This window comes from Stegastes partitus, unplaced genomic scaffold, assembly GCF_000690725.1.
Source record: "Stegastes partitus isolate 25-593 unplaced genomic scaffold, Stegastes_partitus-1.0.2 Scaffold181, whole genome shotgun sequence".
NCBI lineage: Eukaryota > Metazoa > Chordata > Actinopteri > Pomacentridae > Stegastes > Stegastes partitus.
The window spans coordinates 28,153-45,571 of record NW_007577912.1 but is presented as its reverse complement, the minus strand read 5'-3'; the positions used below and the strand labels follow the sequence as shown (position 1 = coordinate 45,571).

The 17,419-nt window shown below is 43.4% G+C and overlaps 1 protein-coding gene across 1 annotated transcript; it reads left to right on the top strand.

Annotated features, from left to right (window-relative positions):
* The first annotated feature begins 3,118 nt into the window (after positions 1-3,118).
* slc7a14a (solute carrier family 7 member 14a) lies at positions 3,119-16,082 on the top strand. The gene is made up of 9 exons (XM_008280089.1): positions 3,119-3,425; positions 3,745-3,981; positions 8,287-8,504; positions 9,803-9,949; positions 12,920-13,128; positions 13,222-13,369; positions 14,084-14,579; positions 14,661-14,897; positions 15,784-16,082. Exons 1-9 carry the CDS (start codon positions 3,119-3,121, stop codon positions 16,080-16,082), a joined length of 2,298 nt encoding a protein of 765 aa, XP_008278311.1.
* Positions 16,083-17,419: the final 1,337 nt, after the last annotated feature.

Genomic DNA, 17,419 nt, shown 5'->3' with positions numbered 1-17,419 from the left:
AATTTGTATTTATTATTACTTTTGTCAATTTCAACTCATTCCAGTGAAAGATGTTTTTTTCCTTCTTTGATGGGAGGGTATGAATAAATCTGAGGATGACTGTACCTGTAGCTCGGCCTTGTGCTAGTTTGAGAGCCCCCCGGTCCCACCCAGCAGTCGCCATCACAACCAAATTAAATCACCTTTTGAATTTCCTGTACTGCTGCACATGCTCGTAATCCGCACTAAGTGCAGCGACAATAGCAGCCCCGGCCGGCTCTGGTTAAACAGCTGGGTAATTGCAGTCATCATCTGAGTGGCTCATGTTATAGCTGAGAGGCAGCGTGGGTGTGCTGAACGCGAGTGTGTGTTTGTTCAGCAACTTGCGTTTGTTGTTGGGAGTAGATGAATGGTGAGTGTTAGTTCACTGCTGTTAAGAGAGAGAGACGGAGAGGTGGACCGAGCGCGCCGCAATTGATGGCTATAATAGCTCTCTATTCAACAGCGTCTCTAATCGCCGTGTTGCTCACATGGCATCGGGGACACTGTTTAAACGGTGCAGAGGAGCATCGCAGAGCCTCTGCTGTTTTAATAATGTTTTGTCATTAATGCACAATTGTTAGAATTATTCAGGAAAAACTCTAGATTTGCTTGCTGAGGTAATATTCAGCTACATGTTTCAGTTACACTGTCCAACATAAAGAATTTCTAATTTGCTGATTGAAGAAACTTTTTGCACTGCAGTTATAGTATCGTAGGAGAATTACTCAGACAATTGGTTTGAATAAAAGTAGCAATACCACTATGAAAATCTAGTTATTAAAGTCAAGCATGTAATTAATTCAAGTAAAGTAGAAGTGTGGTTCTATCGTCAGCTGGCAAACTCACTTAAAGCATCCAAATTGAATTACTTCAGTAGGAAAATAGCCTCTGTGATTATTATTTTATTACATGTAAAATTATTATAATGAAGCGACTTAATACAGAGTGTGCAAAGTTGTGCTCATACTACATATAACAAGCTTTCAACTTTGTAAATTGCAGGCCGGTAATTAAATTGTTATGGCACGAACAAACTAATAATACTAGACTTTTTGTCTCTGCTTTGTTATATCTAAGTGTGTTTCACCAGGTTGTTGTTTTTTAAATATGCGAGATTCTGAACATAAACACAGCAAACAAACAACTATCTGCTATGTGATGGTATAGCGGGTAATGGCGTCCTTAGCAGAGAATGACATCACACTCCCTCTATGTGTGTTTTGTAATCTAAGCTTCTCTGTTCTTTGTTTTGGCAGCCGGTCAAACCGTACGTTTGTGCACCTCAGTGTATGTGAGACCCTCTTTTTGAAACTGTTGGCCCTCCCTGTGCTTATAACCAGACCGAGAGCGGCCCCCCACACCACAATCATCCATATCCATTATCTATACACCATTTAATCCTCACTAGGGTCGCGGGGGCTATCCCAGCTGACTCAGGGCGAAGGCAGGGGTTCACACCTACAGACAATTTAGAATCACCAATTAACCTCAACATGTTTTTGGACTGTGGGAGGAACCCGGAGAGAACCCACGCTGCACCGGGAGAACATGCAAACACTATGACATAACCAAGGATCGCCCTAAAATCAGAAAAACTTTCAAATGTCTGTTTTGTTCATGCTATTTTACCTGATCTATGTGCATTCATTTCATTTCAGCTCAGTGTGAGAGTCTCTGCTGCTGTTTTGCTATTCTTACTCTGCTTATGTCTGAGTTGCTCCGGGCTTTGTGTGTCTGTTTCCACATGAGAGTCCACTCCAGTCCATCCATGAACGGTCCAGATGTGACCCACACATAAACTATGAAAACAGACACAAATGAAGCGAAACAGGCAGAAACAGATAACAGGGGAAACGGGTGAAGTGAAGATAACGTTACTCGAGTTGACAGCATGTTGTTAGCGCCTTTCAGTATGCTTTACAACACTAGCATTCGTTAATGGTTATGGTTGTGGATTACCTTTTATTGGCCGTTATGTACACAAACCCTTCTGGTTGTAAATGCGAGTGAAGGGAGGAGGCAGGCGTGGCCGACACGCTCTTTTGTTTTGGTCTGAGGTGGTGGTGCTCTTGCGACATCCACTGGATTTAAATGTTGAACACACAACCTTTAGCTTTCAACTTTTGGTAGTTTTGCACAGAAATGATGCAACTAATTACATGTGCAGCTTTTAATTTACAGTGGCACCAAGCTTTAATTGTAATCCTGTAATCATAGCTGACGATAAATACAGCGAGGCAGAATTTTCCAATAAACTCTGAAATGCAACAGAGTAAATGTATAGATATGTAAATGATGTGCTTGAATAGACTCTACATTGACGCAGCAGGATATGAACTGTGAAAATTAATTATAAAGCTAATATACAAATAGTACTGTAGATTCATATAAGGTCATAGTTTATAAAACTTGTACCAGCGTGTGGTGTAAAAGCCTCCACACAGCTACTTACAGCTAATTTCTCTGTGTTTCAGGAAGACTGAAGTGGCAGCATACAGTACAATAAAGTCAGAGTCTGTCCATTATTTGCTCCAAAAAAAAAAAGATGGACTTGTATAAGCTTGCACATGTTGCTCTGTCTCCCTCTTACAGACAACAGAAAGCGATTTAGTCCCCATGGCTCTCACTAATGAGCTTGGCTACTATAGCAACAGGGGTACGAAGAGGGGGATTACTAATTAGCTGCTTCCTCATTCAGGAACGCTTCATTGGTAGACAAACTTGTAATACATCTGCACCTTAGGGCTCCTGTGTCTTGGCATGTGTGCTCAAGAAGTATCCGCTGTGTCAGACGAGTAATGGAAGGCAATGCGCTGTGAAATGCTGCGAAAATAAACCCTCCCACTTTTGTCTTTCAGATAACTTTCTCTCTCACCATGTGGAGAAAAACTAACATGGCTTTCCAGTGAACCGCAGAGCAGAGGCACAGGCAGCAAGACCAGATCACATCTTCTTCCATCATTTGGATAAGGAATAACTCCTCCTCCACGCTGCTCTAGAGAAAAAAGGAAAAAGAACTTGAGGAAAAAACATCCCAGAGCCCGTATCTTCCACTCCTCTTTGTCAGTTTCCTCCCCTTTGACCTTCAGCCCTCAGTATGAGCGGCCTGGCAGGGAAGCTGGACCCTCGCAGGATACAGTGGGGCTCGACATGGAACACCTTCGCGTCCCGCGTCCTGAGGACCAAGCCCGTGGAGTCCATGCTGGATTCGGCCATGACGGGCACCAGCTCGCATGGGACCAGGCTGGCCCGGGTGCTGTCCACGGTGGACCTGGTGTCGCTGGGTGTCGGCAGCTGCGTCGGGACGGGGATGTACGTGGTGTCGGGGCTGGTTGCCAAGGAGATGGCCGGCCCTGGGGTCATCGTGTCCTTCATTATCGCCGCTGTGGCCTCCATCCTGTCAGGTCAGACTGGATCTTGTGGCGCACGGTGACTCTTACTGTTTCAAACATACACTGAGGTGAATATGGCCACAGTATAAAGGCTCCTGTCATTCTTATCACCATTTAACCAGCGTGATTTATATGAAGAGCCTTTTAATAACTAAGCAATTATCACAAGGGCAAAGACATTATACGGACAAAGCTATAATGTGAGAGGCACTTAAGGGATGGCTTAGTGCTACCGTAATTCTCCTATCAATACCTTCAGGTCAGCCTTTCACTTTAGCGATAATGCTGTCAAATTATTGATATGTGTGTCTCTGCTCTCTCCGTCCCAAAGGAGTGTGCTACGCCGAGTTCGGCGTGCGCGTGCCTAAGACCACGGGTTCGGCCTACACGTACAGCTACGTGACCGTGGGCGAGTGCGTGGCTTTCTTCATCGGCTGGAACTTGATCCTGGAGTATCTGATCGGCACGGCGGCCGGGGCGTCGGCTCTCAGCAGCATGGCGGACTCGCTGGCCAATCACAGCATCAGCAACTTTATGATCTCGCACATCGGAACGCTCAACGGCTTGGGTGAGTGCAGTGAGGATGTGAGAGCTACAATGGTTTAACTTAGCCCTATGCAGGACTTTCATGTTGCCTTACGTAGACGGTCTTTTGAGGTCCAAGAAAGAATATGTGCAAAATATTTGTTGGTACTCATTATAGACTTTTATACTCTGTTAAATCATTTTCTGATAAGTTGATGTGCTTTTGGTTCCAAATGCATGACAAATGTCCCTCTTTTTATATTTAAAAAAAAAATAAGAAAACCAATACCTGTCACATAAACCAAATGGCCTGGGGTCCAAAAGACCCCATTCTTCCATTATCTATACACCGCTTAATCCTCACTAGGGTCATGGGGGGCTGGAGTCTATCCCAGCTGACTCAGGGTGAAGGCGGGACACCCTGGACAGGTCACCAGTCTATCACAGGGCTACACTTAGAGACAGACAACCAAGCACACTCACATTCACACCTACGGACAATTTAGAATCACTAGTTAACCTCAACATGTTTTTGGACTGTGTGGGAGGAAGCCGGAGAACCCGGAGAGAACCCACGCTGCACGAGGAGAACATGCAAACTCCACACAGAAAGATTCCGGTGCCCCCACTGGAATGTGAACCGGCGACCTTCTTGCTGCGAGGCAACAGTGCTACCAACTGCACCACCCTGCAGCCCCAAGAAAGAATATGCAAAATATTTGTTGGTATTCATTATAGACTTTCACACTCTGTTAAATCATTTTCTGATAAGTTAACGTATTTTAGGTTCCAAGTGCATGACAAATGTTCCTCTTTTTATATAAAAAAAAAAAGAAAAATCTTAAAAAATAAAAAAAACAATACCTGTGTCACCTAAACCAAATGATCTGGGGTCCAAAAGACTCCAAAAGTCCTGAATAGGGTTAAACAAAAATAAAGGCTTTCAACTGCTTCATATTTTGCAGCATGGTTGGGTTTCACTGACACAATGGTTTGGTGAACTCAAACACAACAGGAAGTCAGAAAATATCTGTAGCCAATTCAAAAATGTTTCTTTTCTCTACAGAGAGCAGTTTGTTTCCTTGGAAGCATTTTATTAGTCGACTTTCAGAACAGCACAGAGCTCATCAGCTTTCAGCCGCAGTCATCAGTGTCCTGGTCAACTGTCAAGAATGCTTTGCTTTAAAGCTGTAAACAGACGTTCACCCCGGTGACCTTTGGGACAAATTATTCTTCATTCTACTCGCTCCTCTCTAGAAGGTCAGCTCTGCTCTTGTAGCTGCAGTTGTAGAGGGCAGATACTTCCTGCCCCAGTGGCTTAAACCTGCACTCTCCTGGGCTGAATGACAGTTGACCCAAAGCAAATTTAATAAACTCTGTCTTTGCTGTTATTCAGCATTTGTGCGCGAAGATTACTTCTCCCTTCGAGTCATAAATTAGAGAAGCCCAATGCCATCCGTACCACTGAGAAGATTCTGTGTGGCCTTCTCTGTGTGAATGATAGCGCATCTTTCAAATCCTAATAAAAATACTGACAGTGAAATGTTAACACCATCCGGGCAACCATCCAAACCACGCTGGATGTTTTTTTTTTAATATTTCCAGGAAGCATCCAAGCAACATTTCACTGCTTATCTTGGACGTCATGTCACTGTGGAAAGCAACAGCGGCTGTAGCATCTTGGATTTCTAAATGATTAATACAACACAGTTCTCCAGATCCTAATCTGTACCATGACGAGGATTCCTGCTAATCTACTGTAATACTATACACTGGTGTGTGTGTGTGTGTGGCAGCTGTGTGTCTATCTAGGTGACATTGCCTTGTCATTCTCTTCCTGCCGGCCAGTGATAAAGCGTCGGTAGTAGTCACATGATGTGCAGCACGGCCAGCTGTTCCACGTCCTAATGGAAAGTTAATGTTTCCTTTTCCTGTTGGAGAGAAATGATTATTTCGCCACACCCCTGGGCAAGAGTGGAATTTAGCTCAAAATATATCTCGTTAGTTTCCAAACAGTCGCAAGCTGGGCTCTTGTAAAACATGTGCAGTGCTGAGTTGGGTTAAATGGTAATTATTAGTAAACTGTTTAGACGTACTGACTGACTACCTGGAGTGGAGGGCGTTCAGTTTGTGAACCCAACACAATGCTACAGTATGAATGACAGCTAACCCAAGCAAAGCTGTGCCAGATATAAATGTGTCTCCTGTTATGTTGTTGCAGAGAAAGTTAGAAAGTCTAATTTGGATGTTTTGCATAAGAAAACAGAGCAGGTTTCAGGGTGGTTATTAAATACAACAAACTTGTTCATGCATCCCTAACGTCTTGTTCTCTCCTATACTTGCTAATGATTTATACACAACAGCATGGATGGGACACAATATTACTTATACAAAATGTCATCTCACTTTACACTGGGGCCAAATATTTTTACCAAAACATGCAGGGACTCTAAATGGATTCCCATGAACCATTTTGACTTGCCAGTGTCACAAATTCACAACTACTTTTTTGCTCCTGTCGCATTTTCCTCCCTGTGTGCTCATTTTACACTGGAATATTAATTCCTGCATCTATTCAGAAACAGAAATAACACAAGCACAGTATTTCTTTTGTGCAGTATAACCAGGGTTTACAATACTGGAAAAAGAACTGTTGGTTCTACATCCTACAAATAATTTATTACTTACAGTTTCCATGCTTTTTTTTCTCCAATCTGCTCCGTGGAAACAAAACCTACAGTCCAGCTGAAAAGTCCCAGAGTTTGTTGGTTGAAAGTGAATCACTGATGGAGTCACAGGTGCACTGAAAACCACAGATTGTTTTTTGTTTTTTATAGAATTTGGTTCAAGCAAACAGCTCATTTTTGTTTATTTTTTTAAAAAATGAGACAAAAGGGTAAAGGGACGGATAAGTAGTTCAAGGACTTTGAAAAAGTGTGGGGGGGAAAAGCACTCTGATATAATTTTGGCAATTTGTAACATAACATGGAGAATGATGGAAAGTAATTGAGAGAGCTAATTAAATAAACTGACAGTATGTAAATGCAATGTTAATACACACAGTGACCCTACAATGCAGTGACTGAATACATAAATCCTGCCGATGGCTTTTTTCAGTTACACAAACGTTGTGATGTAGTTAGATGATTATCTTGTCTTGTCATTAACAAACGTATTGTGATAGGATTGTGTCAGGGGTTTCTCTGATTCCCATCCACATTGCATGAGGGACTGTACGAGCATTCAGTAAAGTGATTTCTTGATATCGTCCACAGTTGTGTTGAAATGCTCAGTTGAGTAACAGATAAATGATTCACATGAGCACAAGGTCTGACTAACTTGTTGCTTTAATTTAATGACCTCATTACCCAGTTAAACAAGTGGAACCTCGCTGGGAGTGTTTTTGAAAGTATTAGAAACAACAAGTGAGACTGTGTAGTCAGATAATTTTGTCAATTTATGATTAAACTGATAGACAGAAAACAGCTTCAACAAAAGTTCTTAGAATTGATTATCGTATAAAGCACTTATCTAGGAAAATCATGCTTCTCAGATATGAGGATTTACTGCTTTTCTTTATATAAATAACTTTCTTCATTGTGCCAAAACGCAAAACAAGCAATTTGAAAACATTACCTTGTGTGACATGGGTAATTGTGATGCGTCTTTTCTGTCAATTTGTGACATTTTCTAGATGAACAAGTGACTCAACTCAATGGTATAAGTTGATTTATATATACTGATCATAGACTGTATAAAAGATGGACGTAGCTACCGTGACGTCACCCGTTGGTTTCTGCACTGAGAAAATGAAGCCAGGGTTTTGCTACTTCCTGGTTGACATCTTGGATTTTTGGAGCCAGTGACTCAAAAATCGTCGGAGGGGGGCGGAGCCACAGGAGCAGCGATTGGTCAGACGGATTGAGAGGCAGGCCCTCTCTGCCCGCCCACATTTACCACCTTCTGCTGGCTTCATCTGTATGGTCGCTGTCGACTGTCAATCAAGCCAGCCACGCCCCTTGCCCCGCAAAAGTTTTACGATTTTTTAAAAATTCAGTATTGATTTATTTTCAGATTGGCCACCTGATCTCTGGACTTGACCATGAAAACTAATTTTTAAAAAATCCTGAGCTGTAGGAAAGCAGTATTTCATGATCTGTGACCACTTCTTTTCCATTTCATTTCTATGGGAGCCAGGGCTTTTTGGAGGCAGCAGCTAGTGGACGTAGTGATATTGCAGGTTTTTGATACTTCCGGGTTGGCTTCATTTTTCAGGGCCGGTTGCTACGTCCATCTTTTATACAGTCTATGATACTGATATATGCTGGTGTGAACGTTTTCCTTCTAGGCAAAGGAGAGCAATCGTACCCGGACCTGCTGGCGCTGCTGATAGCTTTGCTGGTGACGGTGATCGTGGCTTTGGGAGTGAAGAACTCCGTGGGCTTCAACAACGTGCTAAACGTCATCAACCTCATAGTGTGGGTGTTCATGATGATCGCCGGGCTGTTCTTTGTCAACGGAGAGAACTGGGACGAGGGGAGATTCCTGCCCTTCGGCTGGTCAGGGGTACGCACACACTCATCGCAAACACATGTGCAATGAACATAAAATTAAATGACATCAAATTAAACATAAAATAAGTGATTGAAAAAATATTCACCCCCTTTAAAGTGACTCACCACATTAAGCACAGGTACAGCCATTTAGTGCTCGAAGTCACACAATTAGTGAAATAGAGATCATCGTGTGCCTCAGATGATATCAGTATAAAGACACCTGTATCTGGAAGGTCCAGTCAGTGTTCTTGGCTATAATTACACACTGAAGACAAAAGAGCACTCCACACAGCTCCATGAAAAGGTGACTGAAAGTCAGGGGATGAATACAAAACCAATTCAAATGCCTTGGAATAAAGTTAAATCCATCATTAAGAAACAGAATCAATATGGTACAGGTAAATGTGCCGAGAGCAGAAAACTGAGTGATGGTGTAAGAAAGAAAGAAGTGAGGGAGGCCACCAAGACAGCTATGACTTCTCTAAAGGAGCTACAAGCTTCAGTGGCTGAGATTGGAGAGACTGTGTAGACAACAACTGTTTCACTGTTGAAAAAAGCTCATAAATAAATCAAGGCTAAAATTTGCCAGAATACATGCGAGAGAATCTAAAGTCCCCTGGAAGAATGTTCTTTGATCGGATGAAGCCAAAGTTGATTGAACACGAAACAGTACACATCATCTCAACGCACCATCCCCCACCATGAAGCACGGCAGTGGCACCATCATGATGTGAGGATGCGCTTCGGCAGCAAGCTCTGGAAGACTTCTTAAGGCAGAGGGTAAAATCAATGCATTGAAGTCCAGGGACATCCTGGAGAGAACAGCAAGAGAACGGAAAAGATTGTTTTTTTTCAGCAAGACAATTTCCCAACGCACACAGAAATGGTTTAGAGACAACATGATGACTGTTGTGAAGTGGTTGAGCCGGAGCCCAGACCTTAATCCAATTGAGATTTTGTGGGTTGACTTGGAAAGGACTCATGATCCCTGTGCAACCTGACGGAGCTTGAGCAGTTTTGCAAAAACACAATGAAAAATTGCAGCGTCCAGATGTTCAAGGCTCATCGAATCCTACCCACACAGGCACAGACAGTCTTTTTTTTGCAAATTCTTGTTGAAAAAAGTCAGATTTAATTCACCATGATTCAATGTTGCAAAGCCAAAAAGGATAAAACATTCAAGAAGGGTGAATATTTATTATAGGCACTGAAATAAATAACATGCAAGCTGATAAAATAGATGGGCTGATATCTTTTAACATGATCTGGTTGTGTTCTTTATGTTCTCTTGCCTCCTCTCTGCTGCAGGTGATGCAGGGTGCCGCCACCTGCTTCTACGCCTTTATCGGATTTGACATCATTGCCACAACAGGAGAAGAGGCCAAGAGTCCCAACACCTCCATCCCGTATGCCATCACTGCCTCGCTCATCACCTGCCTCACTGCCTACGTTTCTGTGAGTCGCCCTAGAAACCACGTCACAAACACGAACTAGCATTCCTCGTTTATCTCCCGTTTAACAGGATCTGAGCATTAAGGAGCGGTTTGAAAACATTTTAAGAATTGGAAAAAACCTCATTCTTGCTACTCGCTGTGCTGCTGCTGCTGCTGCAGTCACACATTTCTCATCGCCAGTTGGAATATTTTGGCCGCGAACGTGTGACACTGAGGTGAGATAATCTCTTGGCTCAGTCATTTCAGTGTTAGTAAATTACATTCCTGCTTCACAAATAGATATTTTGCTCGTTTGTGGGACGATAGGTAGGTTATAAACACAATGCAGTTTCTATTTCATACATAGTTTTTGGAACATTTTGAATCCCACATGACAGACGTTGTGGCAATTTCATCTCTGATTCGGGAACAAAACAGCTCATTTTACGCTTGCTGTATTTTCCGACATGCTCCTTAATTTTTAGTTTAAAATGAAAAGATATACATCTGCTTGATTATTTATCAGCCTTCGTCGTCACACCCTCGGCTTCAGGTGTATCGATTTACTTGTGAATACAGACGAGAAGTGTTTCCCCCAAATTTTGAGACGTTTCCAACAAAAAGATGATCAAATATGAAGATGTTTCCACTCTGACTGTGTGGGCGTATCTCATCCCTGATCTTCTCGTATGCGGCTCAAACAGCCTTCCAGATCGGCCTAATGTGAGCTGGATGCTTGTTGCTATGGGTCCCGTGGAGCTGCAGCCTATCAGAAATGAGGAATTTTTCAACATTGCCTGGAGCAAAGATTGCATCAACTTCAAAACTACTTTTCAAAATCCTCCTCTCTCTCTCTCTCTCTCTCTATGTCTCTGTCTGTCTGTCTTCAAGTCACATCTATTCTTCCACATCCTCTCTTGTGCACCGAAATCTATTTTCCGAGCCTCTCTTAATCTCCACCTTTCTTTGATCTTGCTTACTCTGTAGGCATTTTGGAATACCTTTTTTTTTCTGCTCCCACGAGAATCCTCTCGCTGCTGCGGTTCAATCTGTAGAATCACTTTAATCCATTAAACACATTAAATGTCACATCGTTTTTTTTTTTCTGGTGACATCGGTTATACATTATGCAATACACTCGAATTAGGCTCAGTGAGACACACTTCTTCATCCAAGATAGTTCCTCTTCCTTCAGCGTTCCCACTCGCCGTATCTCCATGTACAATTTTCCTTTCATCCTCTTAATTGGAGAGCAAATTCATGTAAGAGGGCCGTCAGGCAAAGAGTTATGCTGTTTTTGGGAAACCCTCGGTCGCAGCGGGGCGCCGCATGAATGTGCAAACTAGTTGACAGGGAGCTAAAGTGGAGTCTGGATGGAGCTTGGAATCAGCTTTGCTTTCTCAAACGAATATGTTTAACGAGGATTTGTTGCAGGATTCCCTCTAGATTAGTATATTCCCCTTTGATTGGTTCACCGTCGCTGTCGACCAAGCTGAGTCTGGATTGGATGAAAGGTTAAAGGGCATCAGGTTACTAGTATAGAAACTGATCTCTCTTTCTGTGCAGGGTTAGTCTTTTTTTTTTTTTTCTTACATGACCCCTCCCTCTCTGTAATCTGTTCATGCAAATCCACCTCTTTTGCAGCACAGCATTTGTGACAGATGGCTCTGCTTGATTTCACACGTCAAACGCAAGGATAAAAAAAAACGAACGCACACACAATGAGAGAGAAGCATGACTAATGAACGTTTTGCACGTGATGCGATGTGCAGTATGCTAAACATGCTAACTGTGCAACGCTAAGCTGTGAGGAAGCAGCTCAACACGTACCGGTATTTAAAGCCTAAATGTTTATGTTAATCTGTCGTTTAGTAGCTGTTGTGACGCTTTCAGTTACATGACATGATTTTTAGCAGCTTTTTTTTGATGAGTTTTTTTTGTTTTTGTTGTTGTTTTCCCGTCGAAGCAGGCGCCACGCATCGGTGTGTGATATATTTCTACACATAATGACTTTAAGCCTTATGTACTGTTCATATTTTATGCCTTCACAGTATGGTGTCCTGTCAATAATTCCCCTATAGCAAGTGTCTATACCAAATTTTAAACTACAGATCTATTTAGAATGTCCATCCATCCATTATCTATACACCACTTAATCCTCACTAGGGTCATGGGGGGCTGGAGTCTATCCCAGCTGACTCAGGGTGAAGGCAGGGGACACCCTGGACAGGTCACCAGTCTATCTGCATGTCACATTCATAAATGTAAATAAAAAATACATTAAAAAAACAGTTTCAAGCTTCCTTAAAACTACCATCTTCCTTGATTTGACCCACACTGGTGGATCTAAAATCCATCTCAATGGATACGGGTCAGATTTGACCCGAAACAGCCTCAGTGTGCAAAAATTTGTAGCATCTGTACAAAAGTATAACATTTTAAAATATTTTCATTTTTGTGTATTTTAGATCACTTTAGGAAAAGCCTCAACGTAACTCAACTCAAACTTTATTTAGAGAGCACATTTAAAATAACCGGGGTGACCGGTGTGCTGTACACATTAGAAGCCAAATAATGAATAAAATGCAGCAATTACAATAAATAAATAATACTAAAATACATAACACAGTGCTACAAAATAACATAAAATAGAATAAAATTAATTAAAATTTGCCAAAAGTCCACTTAAACTCGATTATATGCCAAGCAGAAGAGGCACGTCCTCCAATTCCAGGCTAAAGGGATGTCATTTAGGGTATTTTTACTGTTGTCAAATGTCAAAATAGGTCAAATTTGACCCAAAGCAGCATGTAAGGGTTAAATACAGCAACAAAAATGTACAATTATTTAGCTTAGTCACACTAGTTGTATCATTCATTTCTATTTTAGCAACTTTTATGTTGAAATTCTTTTTTTTTTCTCTTTTCAAAAAATCAAATTTCTATTGAACTTGTTAATAATAACCAAAACTATATTTGCGTTTTCCCTCCAGGTTTCTGTGATCCTGACGCTGATGGTGCCGTACAATGAGATCGATGCAGACGCCCCGCTCATGGAGATGTTTGCCATGCACGGCTGCATGTTCGCCAAGTACATCGTGGCGGTCGGATCTATAGCCGGACTGACCGTGTCCCTCCTGGGGTCCCTGTTCCCCATGCCCAGGGTGATCTACGCCATGGCAGGGGACGGCCTGCTGTTCAAGTGAGTCCACACAGTTGTTTAATGTTTTTCATTTTTCAATCTAAGTGACGTATGCGCCTGAGTGTCAGTCTGCTCATCGCTGTGTGTGTTTAGGTTCCTGGCCAACGTGTCTTCCTACACAGAGACTCCCGCTGTAGCCTGCGTGGTGTCGGGCTTCCTGGCTGCCCTGTTGTCCCTCCTGGTCAGCCTCAGAGACCTCATAGAGATGATGTCTATAGGAACCCTGCTGGCCTACACCCTGGTGAGTGGTGGAGAATGATGGTGGATACACACAAACCATAGGGGTGCCTGCTTAGGGAAACTGGATTATTTCAGCGATTTATCTTCAGTAGTTTATAACCTTTGGAGCAATCTATAACGGAGCTGTAATGTGTTTTTAATATAAACCAAGCATGAGTGTGTTTCTCCTGCTTTTCTTGTCTCTTAAGGCTGCAACATTTACAGTGCATAAAGGAGTGGAGTGCCTTTTTTCAGATGTTGTGAAAAGAGCTTTGCTCTTTGAAGGACCTCTTAAAGATTGCACACAGCAACAGGGATTTTGCTGGGAAAACTAATCCCCCCCAACACATGATTTATATAGAAATATGAGATAGCTGTAAATGCACATAAACAGCGAGACTTAATGCCAGGAGGCTGAAGCAGTTGTTGTTGGCATGTGAAGAGGTTGTTTTGTACACTTTTGTGTCTATGATGCATGGCAGGAGTCAAATAACTGAAGCAGTGGGGATGCATGAGACAATCCCAACTCAGACAATGTTCCATATGCTCAATAAAACCGTATAAAATGAGCCAAATTTTGTGAAACTTCACTTGCATCGAATGGTGACCTCAAAACAAAAAGTTAGAAATATTTCTTGTTGTGTGCCAGGCAAGAAAAGAAAAACTGATTTTGGTAACAGAAAATCAGTCTTTTTAGTTTTACATAAACCCATGTGCTCTGTCTGCCATCCTGCAGGTGAGCCTCTGTGTTCTCCTGTTACGCTACCAACCGGAGGGCGACATCCACGGCTTCGTGAACTTCCTCTCTGAGGAGCAGAACAACAAGAGGAAGGAGGGCGTTCTGGCCGAGTGCGAGAAAGACGCCTGCTCGCCAACCAGCGAAGCTGACGAGTACGGAGGTCCGCCCACCAACACCTGCGGAGCCAAAAACCTGCCGTCGCTGGGCGACAACGAGATGCTGATCGGCAAACCAGATAAAAACGCGTACACTGCCAGCCACCCTAACTACGGCACGGTGGATATGACCACGGGCATCGAAGCAGAGGAGTCTGAAGGCGGTCTGTCCCGGCGTTTGAAGAAACTGATCGGGCCGCGTTACTATACTCTGAGGATCCGACTCGGCCTCCCGGGAAAGATGGACAGACCGACTGCAGCCACCGGCAAAACCGTCACTGTGTGTGTGCTGCTGCTCTTCATCTTCATCTTCGCTTTCTGCTCCTTTATCATTTTCGGTGAGAAGAAGTTAACAAACACTCAAATACAGCAATAGGATGGAAGAACACATTAAACTGTTTTTGGTTTGTTTCTTTCAGGAGCGAGCAGCATCGGAGAGGGTCGCTGGTGGGCCTTGCTGCTATTAATCTTCTTCATTCTCTTCATCGCCCTGCTGGTCATCATCATCCTCCAGCAGCCAGAGAACCCTAAGCGTCTGCCCTACATGGCGCCCTGCGTGCCCTTCGTACCTGCTTCAGCCATGCTGGTCAACATCTACCTCATGCTCAAACTGTCTGCCATCACCTGGATTCGGTTTTCAATCTGGTGTTTTGTGGGTAAGTGATCGCATCCCTGATTAACAGTTCACTTTGGTGTTAAGTTTTATTTTGTCATGACAGGACACAGTTTCTACTGACGGTGTTTTGATCTTAAACAATTGAGGGACTCATTTCAATATCTGCCAGTTCGCGTCCCGGTGGGGTTTGCATGTTCTCTCTGTGCAGCGTGGGTTCTCTCTGGGTTCTCTGGCTTCCTCCCACACAGTCCACCTCATGTTGAGGTTAATTGGTGATTCTAAATTGTCCGTAGGTGTGAATGTGAGTGTGCTTGGTTGTCTGTCTCTAAGTGTAGCCCTGTGATAGACTGGTGACCTGTCCAGGGTGTCTCCTGCCTTCACCCTGAGTCAGCTGGGATAGACTCCAGCCCCCCATGACCCTAGTGAGGATTAAGCGGTGTATAGATAATGGATGGATTTCAATATCTTGAAAATAACAAATTTCTTATTGGCTCAGTTTGCCAGTAAAACGTGTTTTGTTGTTTGTTTTTTTGTGGAAGAACGGGTGAGTCTCATTTTCCTTTTATTGCCAACCTCAGTTATATCTCTGTCCGTCTGTATTTGTCTTGACATTAAAGCACTTCTTTGTAGTTTTTTACTGCTTATGTAAAAGCAGAATTCACGCTGACTGGTTTCCCGCAGAGCTGTTTGTGTTTGTACACAAACACTGGTGGACGCTTGTGTGTTTTTTTGACTTTGCGAGTAGGATTGCTCTCCTGACTCACTCGTAGTGGGAGGGATTGTTTTTTTTTTTTAGTTCGTCAAGGGTTTACTCGATTTCTATTATTTAAATTTGCATATGAACTCATAAATTCCTGCCAGAAAACCTAACATGCTGCGTCTGTTGGATTATACGTGCGTGTGTAGTGATTTGTGCATCTGTACAGGTGTGCTCATCTACTTCGGCTACGGCATGTGGAACAGCACGCTGGAGATCACAGCCAGAGAGAACGAGGTCCACGCCTCCACCTACCAGCGCTACGATCAAGGTGTGGACGAGGGTTTCTGCGGCTTCGACGACGACTTCTACCCGCCTACCACCGAACCCTGGGGCGCACCGGAGGGCGGATCGGGGCTGACCCCTCCTCCCGAGGCGAAACCCGAAAGCGACGGGACGCCGTCGAAAGGCGGAGGCAGAACCGTTGCCAATCGTGCCCTCGCGGAGGAGGATCCGATGGATTTCTGAAGGGACTGACTCTGTGTTACCCTGAATGTACTGCCTTTGTCTGCTGCCTGGGGGAAGGGAGGGGAAAACAGTATGCGAGTGCATGAATGAGTGTGTGTATGTGCGCGTGTGTGCATGCCTGCATGTGTTTATTCGTGTGTCTAACCCTTGGGCTAGATGGTTTCTTGGCGGTGGGAAAAGCTTTTCTTTTCACCTTACTCCGCCACGCTCGGCTCCCACACAAACGTGGACGTCAAGGTCATGAGTTTCTTACCACAATCGCTTGTTATTCACTTACCGGAGTCCACATCCCACACGGAGAGAGAGGCCAGATAGAAAAGTGTGGATGTAGCAGAAGATAAAATATAATTTGGATCACGGCGCCGGCCGCGAGCCACATGACACAGTGCGTCAAGCAACTGTTTATGTTTAAGCATTATGGGATACAGGAGAGGAGAAGGTGATGAGATGCGACAGATGAATCAGCACCTCGCTTCCTCCTGTTAACGCAGACAGACAGAAAAGTGAGATGACAGAAAGCCCAAATGTCTCCCTCTGGCCTGATTTCTCACCTCCGACATGCTCTCAAAAAAACATCTAAATAACGCTGCTCTACGTCCGTCTTTAAATGCTTCCCCCTGACCCCTAACATCTAGCCCAAGGGACCCGGAAGTGGATTTGGAAAACGGGGTGTTGATGTTTTCTGTCACAAATAGTACTTGGACTTTGCTTGCAATAGTGCCTTCATCTACTGTATGTGAGTTTCAGATTCTGTCTGTTTTCTACTTTAATTTTGCCTGTGTATGTGTGAGGGTGTGCCGTACGTGCACTGAAACTCCACCTTTACATCGATTCTGTGCGTGTATAAAGTGTGTTTTACTTAGTATGTGTAGTTTTTTTTTAGGTTTTTTTTTGTTCTTCCCACTCTGCCCCAGCATGAAGCTCAAAATCAATCCACCTGCAACAAAGCAACTCATGGTGCAGCGTAACCCATCAAAAAGAGGAGAGAGTAGACTGTCAGACTAGAAGCAGAGAACAGGTTGAATCCTAACTGACAAGCTGCAGGGTTTATTGTGATGAATGTCATATTTTCCTCTTCAGTCTTTTCTCTTGTCTCTCTCCGTTGATGAGGTTCTTGCTGTTTACCGGGGCTTGGATGGAATTAATTTTCGGTTCATTCGGTTCAGAAAATGGATTTTCGTCATTGTTTATATCTTCTCTCCTCAAGGAGGAAACAAAATTAGGGACTATACAGAAAATGTTGTCGGGGTGGGGGGGCTCAGAAAAGAGTGGAGGATTGATTTCTTCCTCTTTAGGTTGAAACATATTTTCCAGACTTCCACGCAGTCCCAACCTGA

Bases quoted from the DNA above. Each gene is read 5' to 3' on its own strand.
- slc7a14a (XM_008280089.1), top strand. From the start codon at position 3,119: ATGAGCGGCCTGGCAGGGAAGCTGGACCCTCGCAGGATACAGTGGGGC. The intron at 3,982-8,286 runs GTGAGTGCAGTG...TTTTCCTTCTAG, and splicing joins CGGAACGCTCAACGGCTTGG to GCAAAGGAGAGCAATCGTAC. The intron at 9,950-12,919 runs GTGAGTCGCCCT...TTTTCCCTCCAG, and splicing joins GCCTCACTGCCTACGTTTCT to GTTTCTGTGATCCTGACGCT.